The following is a 19,319-nucleotide window of genomic DNA, read 5'->3' on the forward strand; positions in this document are numbered from 1 at the left end:
ATATTTATCCGAATGATTTAATAACTCTATCCACACAAAAGTGGACTCATACATTTCCTTCAATGCAAAAAATATATATATTGTGGGCTGGGTGCAGTGGCTCACTCCTGTAATCCCAGCACTTTGAAAGGCTGAGACGGTTGAATTGCGTGAGCTCAAAAGTTAGAGACCAGCCTCACCAGGTTAAATATACGTATATTATTGTGGGATTTTTCTTAAATGGAGTTGATATTTCAGGTGTATGTTTCCTTCCTTCTCTCCATACTTGCCTGTGTTAAATTCCTAATCTAGTGGAAACTTTTGAGTTGTAAGACTTTTATGACATTTCTGTTTCCCTGCCTATCATGGCAATTGGGTGCTTCTTGCACCTATAAACAGGGGTGGGAAATATCTGCAGAAAATCAACAAAAATGCTTGATCTGTGGTCCCTAGAGTGTGTAAGACTTAAGGAATAGTAGTATCTGACTCATACCTAGAAAACTCTAAAGCTGGTTGGAGCTGCCAAAGAAGATTGGTGGGCTCCAGTAGACTCAGGGCCAGGATGGTTATAGGACTTATCACAAAAAAAGAGAGAGAGAATAATTCATATTAAATCCAACAATTTATAAAGAGGATAATATGTTATGACCAAGTGAATTGATACCAGCAATGCAATGATAGTTCAACATTTGAAAATGAATCAGTGTTACTCAGTATGAAAATCATGTAACCCTTTCAATGATGCTAGAAAAGCTTATGACAGTATTTAGTATTTATTCATAATTTATTATGAACTTTTAAGTTCTTGGCAAACTAGGAAGAAATAGAAACTTGCTTAGTCTGATAAAGACATTTACTGAAAACCCATGCCAACAAAGTGTTTAATGGTGATAGATTGAATGCTTTTCCCCTAAAATCATTACAAGGCAAGGATGTCTACTTTCAACAATTAGTGTTAAACAACAATTTAGTGTTAAATTGGAGGTTTCAACCTGTGTAATATGGTAGGAAGCCAAAATTAAAACGTATTTAATAAAAAGGAATAAATAAAACAGACTCTCTTGTAGATGGCATGGATGTCAACATAGAAAATCTTAATCTACAGAAAAGGCACTAGAATTGATAAACAAATTACAGTGATATCAAATGTCATATTTTTCAGAAGTTGTAACTCAGTTGGGTAAGTAATTTGACAAATACCATCTTTCTTCAAACTTTAGGAGCATTTAGGAGTTAGATGTCTATTCTTCGTAAATATTTGTCAACTAGAACAGATTATGTACCACATAGTCTGTACTTACATATACACAGTTCATATCTTAAACCTTTTAATTGAAGTTAAATCTCTCAGGATCATGTTTTAAACATACGTAAAACTTACAATTCAACCCAAAGAAATGAAAACCCAAATCTGTAAAAAGTATTTGTTTTTATTTTTCAGTATGCTTCATTTAAAAAAGTATGGTTTTATTAGTAGTACATTAATTAACTGAAAGAACGAAGTGACAAATTTTTGTCACAGATATTAATTTACATTTTACAAACATCCACCAAAACAATTAAAAATGAAATAAATATATTTACATTTTATATTTCTGGTATTTTCATTACATTTTAATGTATATAAAATATATAACATTTATAATATTTTATTTGCAAAAGCAAATTCAAATGTGCAAATAAGTGGCATTATGATTTTAAAGTATTCAGTAGTAAGAATAAACAATAAAGAACAAATTTAGAGGTATGAATAAAGCAATTTCTTAAGGAGAAATTATAAGCACAGCAGTATTAATAGTAGCAAAATGTGTCTTATTAATATCCAAACGTCTACACTTACCTTAAAAAGTTAAGCACAAGATCATCCTTGTACTTTTAAAGCTTCTCCACACTGCTGATTTCTAGCAGTAATTCTAAATTATTGTTAGGATAATTAATTTTTCTCAGTAATAAATCAAGCTTTTCTTAAATCCAGCATTCAACATAGACAAAGTTCATGATCAAGCTTCAGCACTGTAAATGAGGGAAATGTTGATCTATAAACTAATGAACCCAAAGGAACATTTCTCTCCTTGCATGGCTAATACGGACTCGACATTTATTTTCAAGTAATTGCTTTCTTTTTCTTGCTGAAGGACAGCTTTATGAGAGAAGATTTCAAAATTATAAGTTGGTACACGTCTGAAATATGGGCAAGAAATAATTACCTGATTATCCTCCCATTTTAAAAAAGCTGGATAAGTGTGTTGGGGTATACATTACACATACACTACCTATTAAATTATTTTTTAAATAAATACTTGTTGCAATATAACAAATTATAAATGCCCTTTCTGTAATATGCTTCAGCTTAGATGAATTGTTATTCTTTATCAGGCAAAAGACATTGTTATAGTAGTTAGCAGTTTTCAGATGACTTTGAACTTCATTCTCTGACCTAAATAACAATATTCCCCATTAAGCTTGTGTTATGTACACCATAATGAACCATTTAATGATAACACACACACACACACACACACATACACACATAGACACACACCCAATCACACATACATGCTCACATACACCAAGGCACTGGAGGGGTTAACACATTAGCGTTTTGCTGTTAAAATGTGCTCAATGTACAAACTAGGATTTTGTGAATAAATCTCATACATGTAAACCCAAATTATATGAGAGAGATAAATTTATATGTGTTTTTGTTCATTTCTAAGCTTTCTCATTCAAGTAGTCCAAGATATAACAAATGCCAACGACTAATCATCACATTGTAAAGAAAACATTAAACACTAATTGTTAAACTGATGAAAATGAGAATAGTATTTTGTTACTTTTTGACTGTTGTACTAATCATGTTAAATAAAAATCACGGTTTATGTTTTTTTATCAATAGTATCAAAAATAATCACAATGGTATTGTCATAAGTTTTTAATCAAACTGCATTTTACAACTTAATTTAATGTATATTAAATGTATGTACACAAAACATATTCTTTTAATATAATTAATGGTCAGCATTTGACTATATTTATATATATACACACATATATGCATATATATATGCATATGTACGTGTGTGTATTCTCCGAGGAGATATATATTTATACATATCTAATTGTGCACCTTTTCCTTCATAACATACATGAGCATAGACTAAATTTTCGTAATATCAAAAAAATATAGCTAATAATAGATTTTTTAAATTTTGAAATTGAATGTTTACAAAATTTCACAATTTTTAAATCATTCTATTACAGGTAGGTAAACTATTGAAACTTTTTTCTTTTGCTTATGGATAATTAGCCCACGTCATATTGCCTCAGACCAGATTGTGGACACATTCATGTAACCCCAATATGGGGAACACTGAGATTCAGCTGTGGTTGGAAGCAGAAGTTCTACAATGAACCACCTGCCACAGCTGAAAATTCTAAGTTGGATGTATCCCACTGCTTTTTCTCCGTAAGTTCAGACGTGGCCTACTACTGAAGCCTGCTTTTGGTGGGCTCCAATTTTACAATGACTGTTGTGTTTGATCAATATAGTGTGCAATCATTCTAAAGTTCTATACTAATTACAAATGTGTACTTAGTTTTATGGTCAAAATACATTACATTGAAACTGTTTATTGCAATTTGTCACAGTTCTTTGGGCAAGGTATGTTAGACTCAGTTTAACATTTTCTCAGGGACAATTATAAACCCTCACTTTTTCTTTTCAATTTTAGGTATTTACAAATTAATCTGATGCAAAATAAATTAATGAATCATAATGAGTATAAAAACAACTAGATATTAATTTTTAAAATTAATAAATCTGTCCTTTATAGAAATCATTTTGTTTCCTTCTTGAGTGATTTTTAAAAACATATTTGGAAAAAAAGAAAATTGAATCAATTTATTAGATACTTGGTTATATCCACAAGGACACATGTAATACTTGGTTTATCTGGGAGCATGTGTACCAATAAAAAAAGTTTTGTTTTGTTATTTCTTACATACACAGTTGACTTTTAAAAATATCTCAAAAAAGCTGTACTAAAGGACAGAGAATGTTTTCCATATTATACAACTAGTTGTATAATACCTGGAATCTCAGTAAATTGCACACCTCTAAGGCTTTCAAATTTCCCAGCCTTCCACATTTACATTCTTAGGACAAAATATCTAAAATAACCTGCATAGTTGACATTACTTAATCACTTTCCATGAAAAGGGAAGATAAAAATTTTTAACTTTTATCTTTAACTATCACCTTTGTTTCTAATAAAATAGTACTGAAATGGAAAAATGTCATTTAATTAGCATATATAATAGATTTGGGACTGCTTTAGAGGGACATTTTAGTTCATGATTAGCTAGTAGACTTCAGATTACAAAGAATTGCTTCTCACACCATATTTGTTTATATTATTTTCTCTACTAAAGTTTTTTGGTTCACTGAAAATTGATGAAACTTTAATTTGATAATAAATCTTCTTAGGTAAAATATAAATCTATTTAAAACCAAAGAAGAAATGAGAGGTTCATGAAATTTTCCATCACTCATAATTAAATTAATACATTATTGGCATACTTGATTGTTGGCAGCTAATAAGACATTTCAGTAACAGTGATCGAAGGGAGAATAGTCCATTCCACATTGTATCTATCATGGGTCAAAGTAATTATCCTTTCGAAGTTCTTTGGAATATTTACAATAAGATAAAAACAATTGGACTGCCAGTGTCAAATCATGGGATGAGAACACGAGGGCAAATTTACATCAGCAAATTAAAGTACATCCTTCTTTGATGTGATTTTTTTGCATGCTCCTTGCTGATTTATGGTTTTTAACTCTTTTATGTCCCTCATAATACAATGATAGGGCTTTGTTTATGACTCTGCCCAACATGTACTAGTCATACAAAATAATCTAAAATACAGAAGTAATCTTTTAATAAGTATTTTATTTATAAGTAGCTTACTATTTTTATATTACTTACATATTTCTTCAAATAATTCATTTTTGTCTCCACTTTTGGTGAAAGCAATATACTTACTGGTACAAAGCAACTGAACTTTTCATATAGTATGTTTCACAGATGTCATCCAGAATGGAAGTGTTTTTGAGGTTCCACATGACCTTCTTTTTTCTGCCAAAATTTCGATTTGCCTCCACTGCCGACTTGGTGATGTTATGGTTTCTCTAGGGTCTAAATGATGAGTAAATGTGTCCTGCTTATATAGTCATGGTGCGTGTCAATGCAGAGCTAAGTACGTCAAGTTGTATACTTTGCTTTGCTCGTGGTAGCAGAGCTGGCAGCAGCAGAAACAGTAGCTTGATTGCCTAAAAATAGAGGGTCCAAACAAGCTACCTTGGCAGCAAAGAAGGAATGAATGCAGTGAAGAACAGCAAATAAATTAGAAAATTCCAACTCCTGAAAGGGAAAGAGAAACAAGTCAGATAACAAAAAAAAAATGTCTTTAAAAATTTATAATAGCTAGATTTAAAAAAAAATTTCAATACACTTATCTAGAATCTGTGATACCTATCATATGGAAACTAATTTCAAATGTAGACATTTTTGGTCAACATGTAAACATCATAAGTATTGAAAATTTATTTCAATACATGGTGGTGGATAAGAGGTAGGGAGGACTAATCACTCTTATCATCTATGAATGTTGTTTTAGCATTGATGAATATATTTTGCCAAAATTTTACTCCTGATAATGTATAATTAAATATAAACTTGGAAGTACTTTTAAAAGTATTTTTATCTCTTTATACACACATCAGATGATAAATATGAGTTAGAGCAATTTAAAACTATTCTTGATTATTGTGTAGAATGAGTTAATATTTGCCATAAGAAACTGAATAAAAAAATTCTAGAAGTAAGGGGATATGAACTCTCGTAACCAGAGGATCCAAATGATTCACTTTCAAAAAATAATTCATGTATTAATTTTAATTGTGGCTGGCTGTTTAATGGTGTATGGGGCATATTTGCTAAAAAAAATAAATAAACTAGAGCTCACTAATTCATTTTGGATTTTTAGAAATAGGTTTCCCATTAAAATACCAAAGGGAATTTGTAATCCATTTACCAGTGGCAACCAAACTATATATGTGAAAACAGAAAAAAGTTATTTCAAAATATAATTATGTCAAAATAGCTATAAAATCATAAAGCTATGCTCAGAATACATTTAGTAAGATGATGTTGCTAGTATTTTTATTAAAGACCATCAATAATCACATAAACATGTTTTAATTCCAAGGTGATTGAAAAATTAATACATTTATGTTCCTAATGAAATCAATACGATTAACTTATCACAAGGAGGATAACTAGATGGTAATAAAGCATATGAAATTTCTGATAAACTCATTGCTATTTTATTATATGTTTCACTACATATATGTAATAAAGAATATAGAATTATAATTGATATGTATATGACTGACTATTTACAACTTATATGTGGCAGTGGAAAATATTACAAAATATTCAATACATTATGACACATTGTAACATCTGTCATGTACCAGGCAGCTATTTAAATAAAATAATTCATCTGAGGAGCATTTTCTCAGGTCAGGCAACAGGAGTACAATGAACCATAACATATATTCAGGGGTCTCTATAACATAGAAGAAATAGCTATGCTTTCTTAGTAGCTCCCTTCAAAACTTCAATATTTGATAGTTTCCTTTGTGAAACAGCAACTTGTTCTAGAGAATAGAAGAGGTTATTCATTTATTCTAATTCCCTTAGATGTTTCCACCAAAAAAGTTTTTAGTAACTCCATCATAATGATCTTAGAAGCTTTATTTATATAATAATCCACTTCATTGTCACTAGTCATATGTTATTTGTAAATAAGCAAGTTCTCTTTGCTTTAGCTCATCCTGGAAATCCGCAATTCACCCCATCATGCTTGGTGTGGCCAGGTTATTTCCCAAACAAATTTTGAATACTTTCTCTATTATCCCAAATTAAATCCACGTGATGTGAAAGGTTTGGAAATTTTGGGAAAATGTAAAATGTTCTTGCGCGTTGTTAAAAAATAAAACAACAACAACAAAAATAAGCAATTCACTCTTGGTAAGGAGGAGAATATTGTTGAGTGTTACAAATGGGTAAAAATAGTATGGCAAATAGCTTTTTCTTAAAGGTAATTCTACCACCTCTTTATTAAAATAGAGGTTATATTTTGGTTTACCCAAAATAAACAACCCTTAAATATCTAAGTATCCAGGCATCTTTAGAAAAATGAAAATTTTCAATTATTACCACTTTGTCAATTATTTGTCAATAATTTGATATAGATTGACAGTTTAACCTTTTTATACCCGTTTTGAAGGAGTGATAGACAGGAAATAATAGCCTGTGATTAGAAGAGAAAGCAGGATACCAAGTTGGATCCAAGTTTGGCTTTTCATTCCAATACCCACACATCTTTCCTCTTTCTCAGTGATCAGCCTTGGCAACCATTTCCACTCCTAGGGTGTCAACGATTCCTCTTATGTAAACTCACACTGCTCATTTACTAATTTCTTCTGTGAGTACTAGACCTGCATTCTTACCACCTATCAAACATCCACTGATGATGAGCATCTATCTATCCATCCACCGACAGCTTCCGCCAAGTTACAGACTACAAGTTTCCCTTGTAAAAAAAAAAAGTCTTATGATTGTCATGATCCCTCAGATATCACTGAATATAAGCTATCTTCAAAACTGTAAAGAGTCATCCATTCAATAAAATACCAAGTCCTTCCTATGCATCTACTCTTTTTTGTTGTTGAAATATAGCAGTGAATAAAGCAGACAAAAACAAACAAAGAAACAAAACAGTCCTGATGGGACTTACATTCCAGTGACAGGAGACAAAATGTGACTAAGGGCATAAATAAATTAAGGATAATATGCCAGAATATGACAGTTACAATCAAGAAATAAAGTGGAGGAGACAGCAAAGACTACTCAAGGGGCCGTGGGAAAGGAAAATTCATGTTGCCTTGTATATGGAACTTGAAAGGGACAAAGGAGTGAGCCATTTCCATGTTTGTGGGGAAATATTCCAGACACAAGAATTATAATTTTAAAGGCCCAGAGGTAGGGATGTTCCAGGAGAGTCTGAAGAAAAGCAAGGGCTGTTTTGTCTGAAATGGAATGAATTAAGGAGTACTTAGCAGACAATGAGATCAAAGAATACACTTAGTACGCTGCATGAGCCTTTATGAGTTTTACTATGAGCGACATGGGAAACCATGGGAAATTTTTGAGCAGATGAGTGACAAGCATTGACATAACTCAGAAAATGATGATTCTGGTTAGACTATTGAGAATAAGCTTTATGATCATTGAATTGAAAGAAGGAGGAGAAGTTACAAAGTTTCTATATGGAAATGGTTTGAATTTGGAAGTAGTTTTCAATAACTGGAAAAAAAGTGTTGCTCTGCAAATGGAGGAATTGTGGGAAAAGCAGGTTTGGAAGTAGAGATCAAGATTTTGGTTTCGGGCGTGATGCATCTGAACGCATATTAGATATACAGGTGATACGTGGAGAACTGCATATATTAGTGTGGATCTAAGGGAACAATTAGAGTTTAGAATAGAAGTTCAGCTTCTGTCAGCACATAGATGGTAGGTAAAACACTGTGGTCCGGATGAGGAGATCAAGGTGTGCAGGATAGGTAGAAAAAATGACTGAGTACTCATCCCTGCGATTCCACAGTATAAAAATGTAAGAAAGATGGAGAAGAACCAGCAAAGAAGGAATAGCTGTAGTTGTGAAGAAAGTGAGAGTAAAAACCAGGAGTCTTGTAAAATGACAGCTGGAAATCGACCATTGAATTTAGCAACACAGAGGCCATTTTAATTCTTTACAAGAGTCCTTTTGTGGAGAAGTAGAAACAAAAGCTTCACAGGAATGACTTAATGAGAGCTTGGGTTTGAAGGTGTTAGAGTTACTACAGGTAAGTCTACCACAGGCAGCTTCTCTTTGAAGAAGAAATCCTTCTTTTCCTTTTAAAAGGGGGCATAGGAATATATCAGTAGGAAATCAAAAATGTTTTTCCAAGGTTTATGAAATTAGTACATATTTGTTGAATTGCTGGCATGAAATAGTTGAGCTCTCAAATCTGAGGACAATTGTAGAAACCATACTCTTGAGAAGGGTGAGATCTGGTGCAAAAGTAGAGAGGCTGGACATGGATGGAAACCTGGACAATTGATCTGAAGCGGCAGGAGGTAAAGCACAGTATATGGGCACAACTCAAGGAAGGAGGGTAGATTTGGCGGTGTGTAGCTTTCATTCATTCTGTGTTTTAAGTGGGATACAAAGCAAAGTCATATGCTGACAGGATAAAGCAGGAAGTGTTGAGAATTTGGATAAACACTAATTTATAGGTGTTATTTTAGGCACACAATCTGGAATTTATCTTCCTCATTCTGCTTGCTCCTTGAAAGTTTTTAACTCATTTATGCCTGAGACTGCAATTTTTTGAATTTTTGCAATCAGACCTTGGTGATGACCTTGAGAAGCAGAATATAAATAACTCCACATGCTTAGCATTTCAGTAATAGAACGTTAGGCATAAGTGGGTCAATAATCCTTTTTTTAAATTATTATACTTTAAGTTCTAGGGTGCATGTACACAAAGTGCAGGTTTGTTACATATGTATACATGTGCCTTGTTGGTGTGCTGCACCCATTAACTCGTCATTTACATTAGGTATATCTCCTAATGTTATCCCTCCCCCCTACCCCTCCCCACAATAGGACCCGGTGTGTGGTGCTCCCCTTCCGGTGTCCAAGTGATCTCATTGTTCAATTCCCACCTATGAGTGAGAACATGCAGTGTTTGGTTTTCTGTTCTTGCGATAGTTTGCTGAGAATGATGGTTTCAAGCTGCATCCATGTCACTACAAAGGACATGAACTCATCCTTTTTTTATGGCTGCATAGTATTCCATGGTGTATGTGTGCCACATGTTCTTACTCCAGTCTGTCACTGATGGACATTTGGGTTGATTCCAAGTCTTTGCTATCGTGAATAGTGCCGCAATAAATATATGTGTGCATGTGTCTTTATAGCAGCATGACTTATAATCCTTTGGTTATATCCCCAGTAATGGGATGGCTGAGTCAAATGGCATTTCTAGTTCTAGATCCTTGAGGAATCACTACACTGATTTCCACAATGGTTGAACTAGTTTACAGTCCCACCAACAGTGTAAAAGTGTTCTTATTTCTCTACATCCTCTCCAGCACCTGTTGTTTCCTGATTTTTTAATGATCGCCATTCTAACTGGTGTGAGATGGTATCTCATTGTGGTTTTGATTTGCATTTCTCTGATGGCGAGTGATGATGAGCATTCTTTCATGTGTCTGTTGGCTGTATGAATGTCTTCTTTTGAGAAGTGTCTGTTCATATCCATTGCCCACTTTTTGAAGGGTTTTTTTTTTTTTTTCTTGTAAATTTGATTGAGTTCTTTGTAGGTTCTGGATATTAGCCCTTTGTCAGATGAGTAGATTGCAAAAATTTTCTCCCATTCTGTGGATGGCCTGTTCACTCTGATGGTAGTTTCTTTGGCTGTGCAGAAGCTCTTTAGTTTAATTAGATCCCATTTGTCAATTTTGGCTTTTGTTGCTGTTGCTTTTGGTGTTTGACATGAAGTCCTTGCCCATGCCTGTGTCCTGAATAGTATTACCTGGGTTTTCTTCTAGGGTTTTTATGGTTTTAAATCTAACATTTAAGTCTCTAATCCATCTTGAATTAATTTTCTTATAAGAAGTAAGGAAAGGATCCAGCTTCAGCTTTCTACTTATGGCTAGCCAATTTTCTCAGCACCATTTATTAAATAGGGAATCCTTTCCCCATTTCTTGTTTCTCTCAGGTTTGTCAAAGATCACATGGCTGTAGATGTGTGGTATTATTTCTGAGGACTCTGTTCTGTTCCATTGGTCTATATCTCTGTTTTGGTAACAGTACCATGATGTTTTGGTTACTGTAGCCTTGTAGTATAGTTTGAAATCAGGTAGTGTGATGCCTCCAGCTTTGTTCTTTTGACTTAGGATTGCCTTGGCAATGTGGGCTCTTTTTGGGTTCCATATGAACTTTAAAGCAGTTTTTTCCAATTCTGTGAAGAAACTCATTGGTAGCTTGATGGGCATGGCATTGAATCTGTAAATTACCTTGGGCAATATGGTCATTTTCACAATATTGATTCTTCCTATCCATGAGCATGGTATGTTCTTCCATTTGTTTGTGTCCTCTTTTATTTCACTGAGCAGTGGTTTGTAGTTCTCCTTGAAGAGGTCCTTTACATCCCTTGTAAGTTGGATTCCTAGGTATTTTATTCTCTTTGAAGCAATTGTGAATGGGAGTTCATTCATGATTTGACTCTCTATTTGTCTGTTACTAGTGTATAAGAATGCTTGTGTTTTTTGCACTTTGATGTCGTATCCTGAGACTTTGCTGAAGTTGCTTATCAGCTTAAGGAGATTTGGGGTGGAGAGTTCTGTAGATGTCTATTAGGTCTGCTTGCTGCAGAGATGAGTTCAATTCCTGGATATCCTTGTTAATTTTCTGTCTCGTAGATCTGTCTAATGTTGACAATGGGGTGTTGAAGTCTCCCATTATTATTGTATGGGAGTCTAAGTCTCTCTGTAAGTCTCTAAGGACTTGCTTTATGAATCTGGGTGCTCCTGTATTGGGTGCATATACATTTAGGATAGTTAGCTCTTCCTGTTGAATTGATCCCTTTACCATTACGTAATGGCCTTCTTTGTCTCTTTTGATCTTTGATGGTTTAAAGTCTGTTTTATCAGAGACTAGGATTGCAACCCCTCCTTTTTTTGTTTTGCATTTGCTTGGTAGATCTTCTTCCATCCCTTTATTTTGAGCCTATGTCTCTGCATGTGAGGTGGGTCTCCCAAATACAGCAAACTGATGGGTCTTGACTCTTTATCCAATTTGTCAGTTTGTGTCTTTTAATTGGACCACTTAGTCCATTTACATTGAAGGTTAATATTGTTATGTGTGAACTTGATCCTGTCATTATGATATTAGCTGGTTATTTTGCTTGCTAGTTGATGCAGTTTCTTCTTAGCATCAATGGACTTTACATTTTGACATGTTTTTGCAATGGCTGGTACCTGTTGTTCCTTTCCTTGTTTAGTGCTTCCTTCAGGATCTCTTGTAGGGCAGGCCTGCTGGTGACAAAATCTCTAAGTATTTGCTTGTCTGTAAAGGATTTTATTTCTCCTTCACTTATGAAATTTAGTTTGGTTGGGTATGAAATTCTGGGTTTAAAATTCTTTTCTTTAAGAATGTTGAATATTGGCCCCCACTCTCTTCTGGCTTGGAGAGTTTCTGCCAGTGATCTCCTGTTAGTCTGATGGGCTTCCCTTTGTGTGTAACCTGACCTTTCTCTCTGGCTGCCCTTAACATGTTTTCCTTCATTTCAACTTTGGTGAATCTGACAATTATTTGTCATGGATTTGTTCTTCTCTAGGAGTATCTTTGTGGCGCTCTCTATATTTCCTGAATTTGGATGTTGGCCTGCCTTACTAGGTTGGGGAAATTCTCCTGGATGATATCCTGCAGAGTGGTTTCCAACTTGGTTCCATTTTCCCCATCACTTTCAGGCACATCAATCAGACATAGATTTGGTCTTTTCACATAATCCCATCTTGGAGGCTTTGTTCATGTCTTTTAACTCTTTTTTTCTCCACACTTCTCTTCTCACTTCTCACTTCATTTCATTCATTTGATCTTCAATCACTGATACTCTTTCTTCCAGTTGATGAAGTCGGTTACTGAAGCTTTTTCATTTGTCACGTATTTCTCATATTATGGTTTTCATCTCTATCAGTTCTTTTAAGGTCTTCCTGCATTGATTATTCTAGTTATCCATTCATCCATTCTTTTTTTAAGGTTTTTAGTTTCTTTGCACTGGTTATGTAGTTCATCCTTTAGCTCTGAGAAGTTTGATCAATTGGGGCCTTCTTCTCTCAACTCATTAAAGTCATTCTCTATCCAGCTTTGTTCCATTGCTGGCGATGAGCTGCTTTCCTTTGGAGGGGGAGTTGCACTCTGATTTTTTGAATTTCCAGCTTTTCTGCACTGCTTTTTCCCCATCTTTGCAGTTTTATCTGCCTTTGGTCTTTGATGATGGTGACATACTGATGGGGTTTTGGTGTGGGTGTCCTTTCTGCTTGTTAGTTTTCCTTCTAACAGTCAGGACCCTTAGCTGTAGGTCTGCTGGAGTTTGCTTGAGTTCCACTCTAGACCCTGTTTTCTGGGGTATCAGCAGTGGAGGCTGCAGAAGATAGAATATTGCTGCATAGAAAGTGTTGCTGTCTGATTCTTGCTCTGGAAGCTTCGTCTCAGGGGTGTACCCTGCCGTGTGAGGTGTCGGTCTGCACCTAGTGGGGTATATCTCCCAGTTAGGCTACTCAGGGGTCAAGGACCCACTTGAGCAGGCAGTCTGTCTGTTCTCAGATCTCAACCTCCATGCTGGAAGATCCACTGCTCTCTTCAAAGCTATCAGACAGGGACATTTACCTGTGCTGAGGTTTCTGTTGCTTTTTGTTTAGCTATGCCCTGTCCCCAGAGGAGGAGTCTACAGAGGCAGGCCAGTCTCCTTGAGCTGCGATGGGCTCCACCCAATTCGAGCTTCCCGGTGGCTTTGTTTACCCACTTAAGCCTCAGCAATGGTGGGTGCCCCTCCCCCAGCCTTGTTGCTGCCTTACAGTTAGATCTCAGACTGCTGTGCTGGCAATGCGGGAGGCTCTGAGGGTGTGGGACCTCCAGGCCAGGTGTGGGATATAATCTCCTGGTGTGCCATTTGCTAAAACCCTTGGTAAAGTGCAGTATTAGGGTGGGAGTTACCCGATTTTCCAGGTGTTGTGTGTCTCAGTTTCCCTTGGCTAGGAAAAGGGATTCCCTTCCCCTTTGCACTTCCCAGGTGAGGCGATGCCTCACCCTGCTTCAGCTCTCGCTGGTCGGGCTGCACCACCTGACCAGCACCGATTGTCCAGCACTCCCCAGTGAGATGAACCTGGTACCTCAGTTGAAAATGCAGAAATCACCCATCTTGTGTGTCACTCACGCTGGGAGCTGGAGGCTGGAGCTGTTCCTATTGGTCCATCTTGGGGGTGCCTCCCCCGTCGGTCAATAACTCTTGAGTCCTCTGAACACCACTGAGAACCAACTAAGTCACCGTCTACATTTGCATACGTTTCCCACAGTAAAATGATCATGCAACATTCAATAGATCATTAAACCATAACTGAAGTAAGTCTTCTAAAATGTGAGGACAAAAAAATATTAAACTGCTGAAAACTTACATTTTGTAAATCTCTTGCTTAATAGCATTATCATGTTTCCATTATGGCTCTTGATTTCAAGATAGGTTTCTTTTTCATTTCTACTGTGATTGTCATCCCTTTTTCAAGGCCAGATTTAACTCTAATATTCTTCATGCCCTTGCAGTCATTAGAGAAAAACAAATCTCTCCATCATTATTCATAGAAGGTTTATCTATTGCTAAAGCCATTATGGTCAGATTTGTTTATGTCATTATTGTGTAAGTGAATATGTTTCCTGGTTTGACATCTCCTCTATGTGTCATTCACTTTTTGCTGCACCAACCTTAGGGAGATATAGTTCACATACTATGATACTCAACTGTTTAAACCATGCAATTCAGTGGATTTTATAATATTCACAGTTGTACAAGTATCATCATCAAATTTTAGAACATTTTTATTGCTCCAAAAAATATATCCTGTACCCAGTACAAGTCACTCGTCATTTCCTCTCTCTTCAGCTTCTGATAAGCATTATTATTATTATTTTTTGTCTTTCTATTGGTTTGCTTTTTGTGGACATCTCATATAAATAACATGATACATATAAGATATTTGCTATTGTCTGCATTCACTTAACACACTATTTTCAAGGTGCACCCATGTTGTAGCATAGATAGTTCTTCTTTTCTCTTCATTGATGAATATTTCCTGATGTGGACATATCTCTTCCTTCCCATCCATCACCTGTTGAACATTTGGGTTGTTTCTACTTTTGATATTTTTGTGGATAATGCTGCTGTGAACATCTGTGTACAGTTTCTTTTTTGTGTGTTTGGGAATATCTTCTATTTGCTCTTGAATATACCTAGAAGTGGAATTGCTGGGTCATATGACAACTTCAACTTGCACCTTTTCAGAAAATGTGGAAATTTTGTCTAAATGAGTTACCACATTTTACATTCTCACTAGCAAAAGATGAGCGCTCCAATTTCTCTACATCCTCACTAATCATCATTATTGTCTAGTTTCTTCTTTTTAAATAATTATAGCCATCCTATAGAATGAGAAGCTGTATTTTACTGTGGTTTTGATTTGCATTTTGATGACTAATGATTTGAGCCTCATTTCTTGTGCTTATTGGCAATTTGAATATCTTCTCTGGAAAAATGTCAATTTGAATCCTTTGTCAATTTTTATTTGGGGTATTTATGTTTCTATTTCAAATTCTAAAAATCTTTTATATATTTGCATACAGTCTCCTTAACAGATAAATGATTTGAAAATGTTTCTGCCAATCTGTAAGTTGTATTTCACCTTTTTTATAGTATTACTCAGCAGAAGTGCTTTAAATTTTGAAAAAGTCAAATTTGTCTATTTTTTCCCCTTTGATTCTTGTGCTTTTCCCCTTTGATACTTGTGCTTTTGGTGTGAAATGTAAGCACAATTGTCAAACCCAAGGTTACAAAAATTTAATCCCATGTTTTCTTCAGATAGGTTTACAGTTTTAGCTCTTAGATATATTTCCATGTTTCATTTTTAAGTATTTTTTGTTTGTTTGTTTATGGTGTGAGGAAAGGACCCAACTTAACTTTTTGGATTAGATGACCAGCACTGTTTATTGAAAAACCTGTTCCTTTCCACATTCTATTGTGTTGAAAAGCATGGCAGAAGACAGTTAACAATAAGTAAGGTTCATTTCTAGACTCTCAATTGTATTTCAGTGTTCTATATGTCCATTCTTATGACAATACCACAAAGCCATGGTGACCATAGCCTTGTAGTGTTCTGAAATATGGAACTGTGGGTCCTTTCCAACTTATTTGCCAAGATTATTTTGGCTATACTGGATTGCATATACATTCAAGATCAGCTTGTCCATTTCTGAATAAAAGGTAGTTGGCATTTTAATGGAGATTTCTTAAATCTGCATATTAATTTTGGAATATTTTCATATTAAAAATATAAAGTCTTCTAATTTATGCACATGGGATGTAGCTCCCCTTATTTAAATCTTCTTGAAATTCTTTCCATGCTTTGTAGTTTTCAGTACACAATATTTCCACCTTTTTGGTTAAATATATTCCTTAGAATTTTTTTGATGCTATTATGATTTTTTTTTCTTAATTTTAGCTACTCTGATCCACTGCTATCATATAAAAATACATCTGATTTTTGTGCATTGGGATTATATGCTGCAACCTTGCAGAAGTCATTTACTAGTTAGCACTAACAGTTTTCTTAGTGAATTCGTGAACATTTTTTATATTTAAGTTTGTATCATCTAGCCTTGACTAGAAATTCCAACACAAGGTTGATGAAAGTGGAGAGAGCATACATCATTTTCTTATTCCTGATTGTAGGGGGAACACATACATTCTTTCTATACTTAGTTGTCCTCAATATACTTGTTATGAAATGGTATTTTTTTCTTATTTTTGAATCCATTACAATGATTATGTATTTTTGTCCTTTATTCAATTAATATGGTATTTTGCATTATTGATTTTAAGACACACACACACACACACACACACACACACACATATATATATATCATACATTCCAGAATATATATCAAGTGATCATGGTGTATAATAATTTTTGATTGTTGCTGGATTTGGTTTGCAAGAATTGTGTTAAAGATTGCTTCATCTACCCCCATTAGAGATATTGATCTATGGCTTTCTTCTCATCTGATGGTTTTGGTTTTGCTATGAAGCCAATTTGAAACTCAAATAAGCAGGGGAGTGTTTCCCCTTTTTCTGTATTTTGAAAATATTGTGAAAGATTGGTAATAATTGTTTTTTCATTGTTTAGTGGAGTTCATCAGAGAAACCTCTTGATTTGGGGCTTTTTCTTGTGGCAGGTGTTTTAAAAATACCATTTAAATACCTTTCCTTCTTTTAGGTATATTCTAATTATTTATTCCTCTTTGGGTCAGTTTCATTGGTTGGTGTTATTCTCGGAGTTTACACACTTCAATTAATTATGTAAATCTTTAGCAATTATTTATAGTTATGTTTTTCTTTTTAATATCTAAAATATACTTTCTTTTATTTCTGATTAAAAAAAATGAACCTTCTCTCTCACTGGTTATCTAGTTAAAGTTTTGTCATTCTTGCTAACCTTTTAAAAGTCTAAATTTGAGGTTTTCTAATTTCTTTAATTGTTTATGTATTCTCTTTTTATTTCTGGTCTAAATTTATAATTGTTCTCCTTCCTGCTTTCTTTGTGTTTACTTTGCTGTTTTCTCTAGTTTCTGATTGATAAAGATTAGATATTTAAGTCTTTTATTATTTAATATAACATTTGAAGTTAAAATTTTTCTCTAAACAAACTATAGCTGCATAGCATAAGTTTTAGGATGATGAGATTTCATTGTTATTTATCTCCCAATAATTTATAATTTCACTGTGATTTGCCTTTTGACCCATTGGTTATTTAGGAATTTGTTTTTAGTATCCTCATGTTTGTATATGTTTCAATTGTTCTTTTCTTATTCATTTCTAATTGTATTCCACTGTGTTCATAGAACATAATTTGTATTATTTTAACTGTTTTAAATGTAGTGAGGCTTGATTTATAACCTGACATATACGTGGTCTTAGATAATGTTGCTTGTATTGTGGTTAAAAATGTGTGTTCTTCTGTAATAGGGTGGAGAGTCTAAACAGGTCAGCATATCTGGTTGTTTACCATGCTGACCAAGTCAATATCCTGTTACTTTTCTGCCTCATTGTTCTATCCACTAGTTAAAATGGTGTATTGAAGTCTATAACTAACTGGTGGTACTTTCCATTTTCTCTTTGATTTCACCTCATTTGTTCCATAAATTTTGGAACTCTGTCATTATCACAAATATGCTTATAATTGTTATATCTCCTTGAAAAACTGATTCATTTTTCACTAAAAAATGCCCTTTTTAGTATCTTGAAACAATTTTTGTCTTAAAACCTTTTGTGTAAAATTACTATAGTTACTCAAGTTATTTTCTCATTATTGTATGCAAGATATATGTTTTTGTATCCTTTTATTTGCAACCTACATGTGTGTTTAGCTGTAAAGCTTGGATAATTCTACTTCTAGGAAGATGGAGTAGACATATCTGTCCCTTTTACTCCCACTAAGTAGGACTGAATTCTTTGCATATTATATGTAAAACAAACATAAGGAAACTTTAAAGGTAAATATTAGTGAGATAAATCCACCCACCTTACTCAGGGTGGGATCTGTGAAAGCCTACTGGGGAACTGGATCTCCTACTCTTTTACAGTAGTTGTGAAGAGCCCACTGTTCAACTCCCAATGGAGGTAAAGTAGTAAACCTGAAATTCTACAACTACCTGGCAGGAGCAACATGGCACTCTCCATTACCTTGATAAAGCTGTATCAATGGAAATTGCATAAAACATAATGTTTAAGTAAGATTTGGAATCTCATAACTAAATAACAAAAATGTTTAATTCCAATAGAAGATCACTCATCATACCACGAACCAGTGAAAACTCAAATTGAATGGAAAAAAATTCAAAAGACGCCAGCAGTGAGATGACATAGATTTTAGAATCAGTTGACAAATATTTTAAAGCAGTCACAAAATTGTTCCAATAAGTGATTATCACCATGCTTATAACAAATGAAAGTGTAGAAAGTCTCAGAAAAGAAACAGAAATTCTAGGAAGAAATAAAAGACATAAAAAAGAATAAAATAAAAATTTTAGAACTGCAGATGACATGATTGTATATTTAGAAAACCCCATTGTCTCAGCCCAAAATCTCCTTAAGCTGATAAGCAACTTCAGCAAAGTCTCAGGATACAAAATTAATGTGCAAAAATCACAAGCATTCTTATACACCAGTAACAGACAAACAGAGAGCCAAATCAGGAATGAACTTCCATTCACAATTGCTTCAAAGAGAATAAAATACCTAGGAATCCAACTTACAAGGGATGTAAAGGACCTCTTCAAGGAGAACTACAAACCACTGCTCAGTGAAATAAAAGAGGACACAAACAAATGGA

At 34.3% G+C, this 19,319-nt stretch overlaps 1 protein-coding gene across 21 annotated transcripts in view; it reads right to left on the minus strand.

Moving 5' to 3' along the window:
- Nucleotides 1-851: 851 nt before the first annotated feature.
- LOC105495692 (syntrophin gamma 1) overlaps nt 852-19,319 on the minus strand; it is an 893,014-nt gene continuing 874,546 nt past the window's right edge. For 6 of the 21 annotated variants that reach the window (XM_071068268.1, XM_071068262.1, XM_071068261.1 and 3 more), the window contains one exon: nt 1,432-5,402. In XM_071068268.1, coding sequence (XP_070924369.1) covers nt 5,244-5,402 — 159 coding nt within the window. In that variant the 3' untranslated portion in view covers nt 1,432-5,243. Of the gene's footprint in view, nt 5,403-19,319 lie in introns of all 21 variants that reach the window. The other 15 variants (XM_071068267.1, XM_071068264.1, XM_071068266.1 and 12 more) reach the window with 9 other exon arrangements.

The sequence above is a fragment of the Macaca nemestrina genome, chromosome 8, assembly GCF_043159975.1.
Source record: "Macaca nemestrina isolate mMacNem1 chromosome 8, mMacNem.hap1, whole genome shotgun sequence".
Classification (NCBI taxonomy): domain Eukaryota; kingdom Metazoa; phylum Chordata; class Mammalia; order Primates; family Cercopithecidae; genus Macaca; species Macaca nemestrina.